This window comes from Chinchilla lanigera, unplaced genomic scaffold (genome assembly GCF_000276665.1).
Source record: "Chinchilla lanigera isolate Chin_1 unplaced genomic scaffold, ChiLan1.0 scaffold00035, whole genome shotgun sequence".
In the NCBI taxonomy this organism is placed as follows: domain Eukaryota; kingdom Metazoa; phylum Chordata; class Mammalia; order Rodentia; family Chinchillidae; genus Chinchilla; species Chinchilla lanigera.
In genome coordinates, this window is record NW_004955436.1 from 6,341,579 (window position 1) to 6,356,692 (window position 15,114).

At 38.6% G+C, this 15,114-nt stretch overlaps 1 protein-coding gene across 3 annotated transcripts in view; it reads left to right on the forward strand.

Annotated features, from left to right (window-relative positions):
* The window catches only part of Nkain2 (Na+/K+ transporting ATPase interacting 2), a 937,374-nt gene extending 933,937 nt beyond the window's left edge, over positions 1–3,437 (forward strand). For all 3 annotated transcript variants that reach the window (XM_013516706.1, XM_005389154.1, XM_013516707.1), the window contains one exon: positions 2,366–3,437. Coding sequence is in view for 1 of the 3 variants with exons in the window: in XM_005389154.1 (XP_005389211.1) it covers positions 2,366–2,375 (10 nt within the window). In the remaining 2 variants the exon portion in view is untranslated. The remainder of the gene's footprint in view (positions 1–2,365) is intronic.
* The last annotated feature ends 11,677 nt before the right edge of the window (positions 3,438–15,114 follow it).

Below are 15,114 nucleotides of genomic sequence, written 5' to 3' on the forward strand. Positions count from 1 at the left end.
ACCTGCAAAATACAGATGATAATATACATACTTCATTTAATTTTTTCAAAAGTATCTATATTGCATGTGAAGTATGTAAAATACAAGGCATGTCACATAGTGAGTGGTTAATACACAGATTTTATTTGTAGTAGCAGTACTGCTTATGTTAACCAACATTATTTATGAAAGGCCTTTATCAAGTCAGAAATCAACAAATATTATATATCATTCAAAAAAATCTCTCCTATAAACAGAACAGATCATGTAATGTGTATGGTCAAGTTACATGTAATAATGTAAGCTCAATCTCTTGATTTTTGAATCAAGAGATTCAAAAAATCTCTCCTATAAACAGAACAGATCAGAAAATGTGTATCAGGTCAAGTGACATGTAATAATGTAAGCTCAAGAGTAGGTGAAATTATCTACAAGTTTGCAATTACTTTCTTCTGGCAATATCATATACCACTTCATTGTACTGGTCAATAAATATGATCAAGGAACAATAAAGTAAATGTAACCATTCATCTAGTCATCAGCTATGATAATAGCATGAAGATGCTAATTATACATAATCAAGTCTATTGTTTCTAATCAGGTATTTATAATTCTAACGCTGGTCTTTAAACAAGGGCTCCTCAACAATATGTATCTTCATCAACAATTAAATTCCCTAAGCACAAAACTTCCCATGATATTATTAAATGAATATTTTGTTTTGTTTTTTTCTTTGTTTTTTTCCGGTACCGGGAACCGAACTCACGACCTTGCGCTTGCCAGGCAGGCGCTTTTTGCCGCTGAGCTAAATCCCCAGCCCCTAAATGAATATTTTGAATGCCAAATAAAAGTAATAAAGTTTTTCCTCTGTAATGTCTGAAAATGGTAAAACTATAGGACAGCTCTCAAGTTTCATTGCTCATGAAATAAGCTAAATATTTAATGGAACTCAGATCTTGGAAATCAGGAACAGTTAAAGTACATTCAAAAATGTACTAGTTAATATTCTACTACCATCCCAAACATCCTGTAAGATTCCACCAAACATCCGATAGGATTCCTCAGACCCTAGAACACTTACATGTTATTTTACAAAAGAAGAATTGAGTCAAGCGGAAGGAAAACAGAAGTCAAACAACTAGTTAGTGACCGGATGAGATTATCAGCCAGTTTTCCTGAGCCCTTAGTTCATGGTTTTTTTCCCATGAACTGTGAGTTCTACCAGGCACTGCATTCGCTGGTTTTATTTTACTTCTGGGGCACCTTACAGTGATTCATCTGCCTTGGCTCCCTGGTGGCACCTCCTTCTGCACACTCCTCTCGGTCCCTTTTGACTGTGCCCCATAGAATGCTGAACAAAGGGCCTTTTCAATTTTGTGACCCTCTAAGCCCATCCTCTGAGAGCTACTGCCTATTCAAATCCTGGGAAAAATCAAAACTGAGTTGCCTCTACCCCTCATTCCCTGCTGAGAGGCAGTGCCCTGAGCATCTCTGTCTTTGTCATTTGAAATGTCCCCTCTCCTGTCAACCTGCCATAAATACGTCTTGTAAAGTAAGAGTAATTTAACATCATGGGCCAGTTCAAGAACCCATAAATATTATATAGCAACTGGAAATAAAAGCTGCTCTTTTCAGAGAAAGCAAACACTACAGGCAATGTGCAGTTTTAGCTGTGAGATTTCCACTCTACCCAGCGAGCTCCGGTAGCCAGCAGCCTGGACAGAGCTGTGAAATCCTGCGGACACCAACTTACAATCACAGCCATGTCCCAGTGCTTGTAGCCAACTAAGATGAGTCATTTTTATTTTCAGTTAAGTTTGGTGACTGTTCTTGGTTTGTGATTTTTTGAATTATCTATAATCTATATAAACAGGCGATGTTGTCATTGTTTTTCTTTTCCACACATCTTGGTAAATCTCTTTGAAAAAAGTGGATAGCTACAAAGTCACAGCACAGAAAATTCCCATGTCCGCAGATTAAGTTTCTAACAAAGTAATGGCTTGATGACCACTGATTTGTGCACCATGGCAAGTATAAATCTGCTCATACTCCCTGCTAGTGAAAGCGTCCTATGGTGAACTAGAGCATGCGAGAAAACATTGCAGTCTTTTTGGAACCCTAATTGTACAACAATACATATTCATTTCACTCATCCCCAGAAATAGATCTTAAATGACCATATGTGGCCTTTATCCAGGCAGTTGCACTGAGAAAAAAGAAAAAGAGTGGAAAAATCATCTATTTAAAACCCAACTTGGGTTTCTTTCTCTTTCTCTTTTTTCTTTTTTGTTTGCTCTTGTGCTTAGAAAGGTGGAAAAAAAAGGTGAAAAGCAACAGACACCCATTGCTCTCCCCTTTGATCAAAACCATCTTTTCTCTCTCTTAGGTCAAAATGAAACAGAGGACTTCAGTATGTCAGCCCATGGACCTCTCAAAGAACTTGTTCCACAGTGGCCTCCTGCGTTTTACAAAGAGCAAGAAGCAAAGGAATTTTAATATAGATACATATGAACAGAACAAACACACGGGTTCTACATATTCACACACATACACATGAACACACACACACACACACACAAGCATCAACAAACCACTTCCACTTAATCTCCAGACCAGTATGGAGGTCACGCCCATCCTGGATCTCCTGAAAGCAGGTTCCTTTCTCCCAGGCCTTTGAAAGTTCCAAAGGAGACGTACTGGTGTCCTCGCCTGGCCCGCCTCACTCTTCCACAGCCCAACTGTCAGCCTCTGTGGACTGGGAAGTCATCCAGGGCCCATTTACTTGAGAGCCCTTTTTCTGCACTCTAAATATCTCCATAGCACCACAGCTACTTAGGCAATGTAATCACAGAAACAAACATCAACACCTTGTACCCGACATCCACAATGGCAGGTTGTTGGCCCTAAAGGCTGTACCGCCCACACTTGCCTTAACCCACCTACGTTGTGTGCAGACCCCCGGCCACTTTCTTAGCTAACACACTGCTGTCCGTTCTGAGTGAGCTCAAGTGTGTTTCGCATCAAGGAACGAGACTGACCAGCTCAGCAGCTCCCCTGTGTCCCCGTAAGGAAACTGCCAGCGGCCAGCCAAGTGCTTTACCACTGAGCCTCCAGGTGGCCAAAAGAGACAATACCGATAACAACAGTAATAGCCGTCATCTTTATAACCCTTATATACGGTCTTCCCATGGGGCTGGGGCGGGGCAAAGTAAACCTTATGATCTACTATACTCATTAATCTACTGGAAGCAGAAACGGCTGAAGTCACTAACTGTATTTATTGCACTCTAGGTGCTTTTCTAAGTATCTACAGATGTCTTTTACTAACACAGAGAACAGCTGTGGATTTCTATCAGCAGAGGCCAACTGACTATGTATTAGCTATGTTTACTCTTTTATATCTAATTCAGACTGAAGACCCGATGTAGGTGAACTTTCTTTTCTAACTTTGGTGTACGAAATTATTTTTTGGGTGGGTGGGTGGGGAGCATAGTTACCTTGGTGAAATATCTGAGATCTCTTTGTGGTATTTGGGGGATCTGTTGTGTGTTAGAGTGTATTTCAATTCTCCTGTATTATTGTGGCAGAAAAAAAAAAAACTGTGCTGTTAACGTAGTTGGCAACAAGATGCCTTTGGAAACTTAATAGTAGGTCAATGTGTTTATGGAATATTCTGAACTCCTAGGAAATTTTGCTGTATAATTTCAAGCATTATTTGGTTTTCATTAGTGAAAAACATAATTAGCTCAGGCTTATCAGTAACTCAGATGAGTCGTATTTTTTCTTGGAGACCACTAAAATCAATTTTTGTTGAGACTAACTTCACACCATACTTAAGTGTGGTGAAATTCAGACTGGGATAGTTTACAAATGGTCATGGAGCAACTTTTTCCTTTGGTTTCTGTGAAGTTTCGGTTGTTGGGTTAACCTCCTTCGGGCCTTAGCCCATTCAGATCTCATATCACAGTCCCATATCTGTGTTTGCATGATGTTTATAATGCACACACACACATATAGATTCAACAATCATAGAGGAACAAAAAATTACCACTGAAACATAAACCACAAAAGAAGAAGATTCTAGCACTCATGCTTGAATTTTCTCAGTGGCTTGTATGTCTGTCCATACATACATGTATAAAATACACAAGTGCAATATCAGTGAAACCTCATTCAACGCTTTATAGTGACATGCATGTTTAATGTATGAAAAAATAATTACCAATGTATTTTCCTTTGAGTCTTAAAATATAAATACTATACATGCCAGAAACTATTAACTACTGTGACTATTAACGTGACTCTTTGCATGAGGTTTCACTGTACACACACTGTAGTGAGATTCCGTCTCACAGGACATGTATATGGATACAGAAAATAAGCCCTCATCATCCTGCTTTACGTTGCAGCCAACCACCACCAAATCACTACTTTCATCACCACCAAAATTTTAGAAAACAGTTGTTGACTACTAAAAAGTAATCAGTGGACAGGCCTTTAGTAGGAGCGCTAAGCACAGTAGTGTGATTCTATCCGGGAAAACATCTAAGTTGTACAGCTGTATCCTCCTCGAAATCTGGTGAAGAATGCTATTTTTCTAGGCTGAGCTTTTGTTATAAACCTAATATTCAGAAGGCAAGAGTTACAACCCTGACGTGTCTTTTTTTTGCATTTGTTAATTCTGAATGTATTTTTAACAGAGTGATTTTTTTGACTTACTAGTGTAATTTGCATTTTAAAAATAAATGGAAAAACAATTCAGTTTCTGAGCCATCCCTGAAAGCCCCTGCCATCTCCCAGTGTATCCGATCTGCCGTTGACAGGAAAACCCAGGACACTGACGAGACCGCAGACGCGCTGGGCAGGGCAAGGATGTGGCAGCAGCGAAAAGAAAAGTGTCCCGTGGTCGCAGGGCGCACAGGCTGGCTTACGTCATCTCCTGATGCCATCGTCGTCTGCAAGACACCGGCCCAGTGGCTGTTGTTTTCTTCACTTTCTTCTAACTCTGAGTTAGCTTCAAGCCAAGAGTTGACAAAGGTGTTAGGAAAGTATACTCCAAACCTTCGGTTAAATTCTAAGGAGAGTTTTTCATTTTTTTAATAAAAAAGATTTTCTTTGCCATAAAATAACTAACTTATAATACTCATTGATGGCCCCTTGAGGGATATAATCTAGTGCTGTCATTGCCATTAGAATATTGATTTCACCTTAGTGCAAGACAAGTATAATGAAGCATTTCAGGGCAGGGAGGCAAAGGGAAAAGATGAACCCTCATTTCAAGTGAGATTCAGCGACTCCCGCAGAATGCTCGGCTGCTGCTGAGGTGTGACCGCTCCCTGCGGCTGGTAGATCCCTGGGAAATCACAGTGAGGCTGACTCAGAGGCCAGGAGGTGTGGAAGCAGAGCACCCAGGAGCTGAGGTGAACACGCAGCGCTTGATCTCCCGGCAACGTGCAGAGCGCCCTGGGACTGATCAAGGCTGCTTGTAGCTCTGGTCCCTGCGTGGAAGGTGGGCTGAGGTGTGCTCGTGGAAGCCGGTGCAGAAGGGTCAGGTCCCTGCTTCACCTGCACAAAGTCACACAGCATCTCAGCTGCATGCAAAGGGACTTAGTAGGTCGAAAAATAGATCTGTCTCCTACAGGAACCGTGTCTCAGTGGGATAGTTTGTGGGTTTGGTAAATAATAGGATAAAGATGCTTTCCGTGTGGTGAGCATGAGAACACACAACTTCTCACACCATGAAGCAAATGGCCGACGTTCGATGATGACCCAGTGAGTGGGTCACTCGGTTCAGAGACACAAACCCGTTTTAAATGTGTTATATTCAGAACAAAACTTTGAGATCCAAATGCAGTCGTTATGGAAACAGCAAACCAAGGCCCACAGAGTTTAAGAAATCACACAAAGTAACCATATATTCTGAAAATCCAAATAAATCACCACTCCACAGCAATTTCCTGTGTGCTCTCTGGTCAGAATAGAATAAATCAAACTGCAGAGTCCATCAACTGACCGTAGATTTTGTAAATTCAAATGAACTGTGATACAGAAAGACCCTCAAATAGGGTAAACCATACAATGCTTCTGGATTATTGTGTTTTAGACTCAGTGTAATTTCTGTGTTCAAATACATTTTGTTATACTTCCTTTAAAAACCAATAACCTGCACCCACATGTAAACATGCATATCTGATGTGTTCTTGTATATTACTCAGCCAGTGGTATTCATTTCAGGGTTAGAAGATTTTCCATCATTTATTTTGTGATACACTTATTATTAGAGAGACTGGGATTGCTCAAGCAGTAAATCTTCAGTTCTTCCTATATTCAGCCCAAACACCTCCCTGCAGACATTTAATGGTCTTTAATAACATTTCAGCACTCAACACCTACATTCAGAAACTTTTGCTATCAATACTTTACATTGAAGAGAAATTAAGCCTTAATTATTTTCAACATATATCAATCCTCTCTTAGGATCTAATCCACCTTTTATTTCATTTTACCTACCTTCCCCCCACTTTCAAAAAAAGAGCAAAATCTATGATGAGCATGTTGTGTCCAATTTAAAACACATTAGTACATTGAAATAATCACTTTCAGTAGGTATGAGGGAAGCAATCTCTAAAATAAATGTTTACGTTCTTATTCTGTCCCTTTTAATTCCACATTTAAACTAAGTAATGCTTTGAAGGATCAGAGTTACAGTACTAATGAGATCTGCATAGGAATTATGGGTAATGATCATTAGTGACAACAGAGAGAAAACAAAGGTGACGGGTCTTCCTAAAACAGATAAAGACAGGTACTTTCATTTCTCTAGAACAACAGTGGAGGTCACTTTAAAAAAAATTTTAAACATTCTGGAGTTTAGGAGCAGTAAGCTTAAAATTTTAACAGGTAATGCAAGGTGCTAACTACAAGATCAATTTAGAGAGGAAAAATTAATTTACAAGCCACATGTTGATACTTTTACACAGTCTTTATAATTATTAAAATTAATATAAACCTCTTCCATTATGAAATTACCTTAATAATATGGCACCTTTATAATAAAACCTTTGTAATAAATATATTGTTAGCTGCTTATTCTATCCTTCCATGAATTTCAGCTGTAACAGGAAAGGAATAAAAAACTCCCAAAAAAGATTGCAAGTTGGTGCTGTCACCCAAGGATGATGGACTGATTCAATTAATCAGTAAGTCTTTTCTAAGAGCCTTCCGGGAGTTACCTACCGTAGGCATGCCCTGTTCGTTCCCTTCCGGGCACCTGTCATTTTTCTTCATTATTCTTCTAGCTTTACTCATTATATTTTGGGAGTTATGCATATCCACACACAGAAGATGTTGCACAAGTAAATCCTCCAAGCTCCAACTGGAGGCCACCAAAACACCCGAGTCTCTTGTCATTGTTATCTCAGGTTGACCAAGAGTCTCTCAGGATGGAACCAAGCAAGTAAAGGGACGTGTTTGCACATGAATCCACAGGGAAGTATCAAATTGAAAATAGGCTGCAGGTTATAACCACCCTGTGCTCGCATGCGGAACCAGCCTCGCTGCCTCACTATGGCTCATGTTTCCGTGTCAACAGCACATGGGTGCAGAGAGACAGAGGGCTGAAAGGTGGGTGGGGACTGTGTCACTGACTCCTGATAAGACCAAACACGTTCAGTGAGTGTGTTGTTTGGACTACTGACAAGCAAATTTCTTAAACATAAAGTATTTTTGTACCTAATGGGCCAAATCTTCTGTCAGTTGTAAAGAACAAGGATTCCACCTCACAAATGTTGTAATGGCTGTCAGCAAAAAGATAACAAGTGTTCGTGGGAACATGCCGAAAATAGTACCCTTAAACACTGTTGGTGGGAATGAAGGTCAGTACAGTGATCATGGGAACAAATGTTTATGAAAGTCAAAAATGGAACTAGCCTATAATCTAGCAATCCCACTTCTGAGTGCATAGTCAAAAGAGAAAAACTCAGGATGCTGCAGAGATCTCTGTATTCCCACATTCATGGCAACCTTATCCACAGGAGTCTTGCTATGGAATCAGCCTAAGTATCCATCCACAATGGAATGGATAAAGAAAATATTGTACTATGTGCATCATGGGAAAATATTCAGCTTTAAGAAAGAAACCCTGTCATTTGTAACAACATGGATGAACCTAGTGGACATTATGCTAAACAAAACAACCCAGGTGCCAAAAGAAAAATACCGCAAAATCTCACTCGTATGTGGAAAATAAAAATGCAGAATTCAAGAGAAGTTAGATCAGAGGTTAGCATAGGGATGTGGAGAGGATTGAAGAAATGATTAAATGATGCAAAATTCCAGTTAGGAAGACTAAGTTTGTAATCACATGGTGATTATAGTCACCTATAAGAGCTATAATAGCAATGACTCCAATGACGGTGTGCTATTGTACACTGGAAAATTTCTAAGAGAATAAATTAATTGTTTGTACCACAAAGAATGAGTGTGATATGACACATTTCAGTCAACCGACAACCGACAATATGACACATTTCAGTCAACCGTAAGTATACACAACTTTCATCAATTGAAAATTATTTAACTTTAAAGAATGAAAATTAATTAACTTTAAAACTGATTAATTAACTTTAAAAATAGTATTTAAGAAGAAAATAACTGGAGAAGAAACTTGTTGCTGAATCATGTTACCAGGGGCAGTTTACAGGACCCTGGGGGGGAAAAATGTGAGACCCCCTCATTCAAAGAGCAGGAAAGAAGTACCATTGAAGATACTGAAACACTTTCCTTTAAGAAATTTGTATTACTTATAAAATATAGCAAAGATAATGAATAACAATACAGAATCATAGATTATAAAAAAGAATTTTTCTAATTTTATAAAATAAAATAAAGATCATATTATTGGTGTATCTTGACTGATCATACAATTTTTCTGACTCACCATTCTATAATGTCTTTATTTATTGATCTTCCAAATGTATACTTTTAGCTAATTTTCAATTAATGTGATCAAAGATGATATTAGTCATTCTTGGTAAATGCACCACAATTAATTGGTTATACTTTTTAATTTTGAGACTTCTGCTGGCACAACTGGAATGGATAAAAATATTTTATAGACTGCTAATTGGGGATAAATTTCTGATGAATTGCTTTGGAAACAATCATGTGAGTAATTTTAAAATATGTTTTAATTACTTAAAGCAGATGATTCACAGAGCACAATTTTCCTAAAAAGATTTAACTTTCCATTAAAATTAGTTTTGTAATTTTTATCTGAGATTTTAAATTCAGACAAAAATTTTAATTTTTAAATTATAATTACTCAACTAAATTATTTAGATGAAACTATTTAAACTGAATTCAAATTAATTTTAATATGTAAGTATTTAATTTTAATATCTGAATTTTAAAGAATTTTAATTAAAGCTTTAATTTTAATTGCTAATTTAATTCTGAATAAAAATCTATACAGTAGCATTGTAGTGTTTTCTTTGACACTTTCCATGATTTGTGGAAACACTGAAAGAGTTGCATAAAACTCAAGACAACAGTTTAGATATCCTGTTGCTGCATCTTAAATTACAATGAAAGTAAATTTAAATTGTCCTCCCTGTTAATCATTGGCTCATTTGAAGCTCCAGGTGATGATAGAATTATTTTCTGTCTACTCCAAATGCTCCATTTAAATTAGCTTCTATTTGTAAGCCTGTGGATATCCACTCTGCAGTGCTCCCTGGTCACCCACTCAGTCTAGCGGCTCCCTGCAGAGCCCAGAGGTAAGTATGGGCCTGAGGGACAGCCAGGCCCACTGGTCTGCAGGCCGCACACTGTGCCCCGGGGCCTGAGTCACTGACATTGATCACCACCGCTGGATCACAGACGGCTGCATGGACTGTTACCCAAAGGGATCCCTCTGTGATCCAGAGGAGTGTTTCCAAAGCACTGCTGAACATTAACCTAAATATCAAGTCTGACGGTGGGAACGCTAAGAAGAACGGAAAAGAACAGGGACAACAAACCAGGGTTGCTTAAGTATTTGTTGTTTGTGCCACTTGTTCTTAAAGCCAGGAGTAAACATCACCATCCAACATCACACCCCCTGGGGGCCCACTTATGCTGGAAGACTGGGGATTGACAGAAGTAGTTTCCTACAGTTGCCTGAATTCATGCCCGCAGCAATGGCATCCCTCCAGCCCTGCCCTCCTCAAACACTGGTCAGCAGCAGTACCTTAATAAATACAGATGTTATCAATTAAAAGCCAGGCACCTGAACAGTGAAAGGAAAACACTTATTAACAGAAAAAGAAAGAAAGAAAAAATTTGAAACCTAGTGCTTTATTCTGTCTTATATTTTATCTAGAAAACTCAACTGCTTCCTGTATGTATTTTGTGTTGTTAATGTTCACAACTTTTCCTCATTCTTGTTTTGGTTGGTGATTAATACTTAAGGGCATGGAAAAATTCTAGATATAAATCAGTGTCTTCATTTCCTATTGATACTATAACAAATTACCACAACTTAGTATTTAAAACACCAAAAATGTATTGTCTTACATTCCAGAGATAAGAAATTCAAAATGAGTTGCACTGGCTTACATCCAAGTGCCACCAGAGTTGCGTTCCTTCTGAAGGACAAAAGATACAATTCTTTCCTTTGCCTCTTCCAGCTTCTAGAGGCTGCCTGTATTCATGACCTGTGTTTCCCGCTCCATCTTGAAAACCTGATTTAGGGCAGCTTCATATCTCCCTGGGACCCTGACCTCCACCTTGCACATCATGTTTTCCTTCACTCTGACCTTTCTTATTTGCTCTTACAGAGACAGAGATGCTTCTGATTTCATTGGGCAACCCAGGGTAACCATCCCATTTCAAGATTCTTAATCACATTTTCAAACTGACTACAAAAGTCCCATTTGCTATATAAGGTTATATTCATAGGTTTCAGGGATTATGGCATGGACACCATTTGGCGAGCTACTTACTGTTCGCCATCCCCTGAATCTCTACCTTGGTACTCTTTAGTACCCTGATGTGAAATGCTTCTGCTGAGGTCAGTATTCAGGATGTGGACACACAATATCAAATGCAATATTAAAAATCTTTAAAAGGTTCACAAAGCTGCATAAGTTAGTGTCAAATCCTCTAGTTCTAGCGGGAGGAGTTAGAATCCGGGAGGAGTTAGAATCCGGGAATGTTACAAGGGGACCCATTCTTTAAGATGTACGAGTCCCCTCTTTCAACAGAGAGAAGCACAGGGGAGCGCTGAGTGTCTGGCCGAAGGCGTCAGAGTGAAGGAGCCCCAGAAACAGTCTCAGTCACAGGTATCTCCACAGCATCAGCTTGCTGCAAGGGTTCGCCAAATCCAACCCACTTCCAACAAAGCACCTTTAACGACACAGTGTGACATTGAAAAGGAAAGAACATCTCTAGAATGGGTTCACTGCTATCTACTTATGAAACATTCACAACAGTTTCCTACAGTCTTACATAATCCACCCATTTAGATCCACGTTGGTTTAGAAAAATAGGGAATATGATACGGAACATTTTCGATAGAAGGGTAACACAATTGACTTGTATTTACTAAATAATAATGCCAACGCATATTAAACTACAAATACTACAGAAATACATAAAATGACAAATAAAATCCTGCTCTAGCGCATTCATCTTTTTGTGTTTGCCCTTCCAGAAAAGAACCATGGTGTGTAGAACAGAATAAGCACATAGAAGAGATACAGCAGACATAGTGGAACTGAAAATAAAATTGTGCAATCTTAAAATATACAGAAATTAAGCTTGGCTTTTGTTCACTTACTAAACTATGTCTGTCTCCCTCATCCCTTTCATTAGATGCACACTGTACTCCACTGCATACAGCACCATAGTTTATCCACTCTCCTATTGATCCACCTCAGGATAAAATCAAAGTTTTTCAGTAACATAGAACTTTCAAAGTCCCTTACTCTTACTGATATTCAGAAAAGCTCCTCTGCCCCCATCCATTAACACCCAACTTTTTTCTAGAAGACAACTGTTACTATACATTCTGTGGTTGTATCTCTTCAGGATGTTTATGCATTTACAGACACTTTTTGTATCTGTACTATACCATTGTCCTGCACCTGTCACTTTTTGCTTCTTGAATACCTTGAAGATCATTTCATAGCAGCATTCAAGTCTTCAATGAAATCTTCCTACCTCCTTTGATTATCACCAGCTCTGAAAAGAACTGAGGTTTTTTAAGGAAGCATTTTAAAGAAAATTTCTGGTTTTGCTTTCTTTCCAAAATACATTCATTTGTCTATGATAATTCAAACCTTAAGTAAGAGAGCCAAGATTTACTAAGAAGAAGATTCCATACGGAAACCATCTACCATGGTGTCTCCCATTCAAAGACCTGACAGCACTCACTGCAGAGAAACTCTCCCTGCATTCGCTCCAAGTGTGCTTTGCAGCAGTTTAAGCTTACTGGCCTTGACTCTGCCTTCCACGAGGGCAAAATAGCTGTAGATCACCCCAAAATTATAATAAATACGTCTTCTAGAAAAATCTCTGCCATGTAATTTTCACTTGTTTCTTAGGATCTCAGAAAAACCCCAATCTTTGATGTAATATATCAGACAGGGAAACACTGACCCACTGAAATGAAGGAAGGAAAGTTCTGTGTGGTTACTTTCTATGATGAAGCACACAGGAGAGGAATAAAATATTATGACACATTCAGAAGGTCAATGGGCAAGAAAAGAGACAACAGCCACTCTGCCTGCATCAGTAACAGGAAACTGAAAACCAAGGTTTTCTGGAGAGGGCATGTATATACAGATTACAGTAAAAATGATACTTCACCACCATGTTTGATTCCAAACAGGACTTAGGATGTATATATTCTTCTCTAAATTGGGAAAATACTTAAGAGGATAAATCTTAAAAGACAAGCTTTAAAATATATAATTCTCTTGTAAATTTCTCCTTTCTTAAGTACCCACTTCTCAAAAATACATTTTCGCTCAAGTATTATCATGTAATCCACCAGACGTTTCACATAAAATACCCATTAACCTATCCATATGCATTGGAACAGATCTCAAGTTTTCCAGCAGAGATTATCAATGAATGTATCCTGTCATTCATAGCTGTGAAAATTGCTTGTTAGATATTCAGGGCCTTCAATATACTATAAACTCTTACTGTAAAGTAATTTGAAGATGATATCTCTGCCTCAGTGAACATAAAGAATGACAATACTATAGTAAGTGTGTACTGAGTGTTATAGATATCAATGCTAATTGAAACCACTTAGATTTAACAACAGCCTAGACTTTAACAACCTATCTCTTAGGCATGTTACTGAGATTCCACTAAGCAAAACTAAAGTGAATTATCTTAGTGATAACAAATACATCTGATTACAGGCACATACATTATGAAAAAAACTTACAAAATTTTCCAGAATCTGGTATCATTAACTGGAAGAAAGAACAAAGTTCTCAACTGCAGAAAATGTAAAACTCATTTGTCCCCATTTTTCCTTCTATCCCACGTGACTATCCCTTAAACCTGACAGAGACAGAGTCACGTATCATGCAAAAGTTTCCCATGTTTTGCACTGCCTTTTCTCACTTTCAAAATAGTTGGGAGTCAGAAGTCCTTATTTTAGTTCCAGCTGCTTCAAGCTAGAGGGTTTGCTCCAGGCAGGTGTTTACTGACTTGTAATAGGAGATCTGCACCAAAGCAGGATCAAAATTATTTCAGGTAATGGGAAACAGGCATGTTAGTTTTCATGCTAGAAACACCTGAAAGATAAAATTCTGAAAGAAATAATTGAATGCTTTTCTTCAGGTAGTAAAAGCAGTAACTCGCACTTGGTGCCACTGCCTTTAGGCCTGGATGAAGTTAGTAAAATGTGGTTATGACTGGATCTTACATGGATTCCTCTCACAGCACAGCGCAATTTTATTCTCCTGTCTGCCATATCCCTTGCTAGCATCTATCTCCTCGTCCCTGTCCCTCTTCTGGTGTTGACTTTATTTTCTGTCTTCCAGCAATCTGCATCCTTATTCTTGAAGACTTCAGTATCCACATAGCCAATCCATCCATCTCCACCGTTCCTTCCTTTATTAACTACAGAGGCCTTAGTGTCTCTGTTCTGTTTCTATTAGTCAGTGCCCTCTCCTGCTGGTTGCCTGGGGGTGTGATGCCTTGTCATTTCTGATGTAACCCGGATGGTCTGACGGTGTCACTCTCCTGCAAAGACCAGCACTCAGACCACAAAGCCTGGACCATCTCTCTCAACCCTGCTTTCACTACCTGTTCCTTCAGGGTCCCTTCTGATTCTTTTTCCCCAAACTGATCTTTCATTTGCTTCTATCCAGGTATTTCCTCCAAGGCATCCTAGTTCTTCCATCCTTTAGTGAGGAGTAACTCTTACAGGATTTGGGACACAGAATGACTAAGGATGTCTTAAAATATACACTGGACAAACAAGATAAATTCATTATCAAGCTATGTGATCATAAATATATTCTTGGATCATTTGCCTACTCTTCACATCATTTTCTATATTTATAAAATAAGGGGGTAGATAATATACATTACATTATCTCTTATGTTGCTCTAAGTTTCAACATAAAGTATCTGGTATTGTACCACTGTACAAGAGGAACAATCAAGTTACATCCTCACAATATATGATTCAAAGAAAAAAATCAAAAATGTATTTGTGGTGGTTAGGGTAGACATCTATCTGATTGACTTTGGGATCTGCTTGGGAGCTCCCCGGAACATACTTCAGGTGTGTCTAGGTGGGTCCCAGAGGCATAGCCTTGTGTCTGTTCTGGTCCCTTGCCCCACCTCCCTGATCTTGTTCTCCTACTCTGCTTTCTGGTCAACACAAACTAGATGTTTTTGCTTCACAATACCCTACCATCATGATTTTTTCCCTGACAGGAACCAGCCATGGATTGCATCCCTTGAAGCTATGAGCTAAATTAAACCTCTCCTTTAAATTGGTGGTATTGGGTATTGTGTCCCAGGAGTAGGAAATCTGGCAAATATCACATATAAATGGTAATATAATGGTAAATAAATTACCAATATAATGGTGAATAAAATGGTGTATTTTTTATTGGAAGA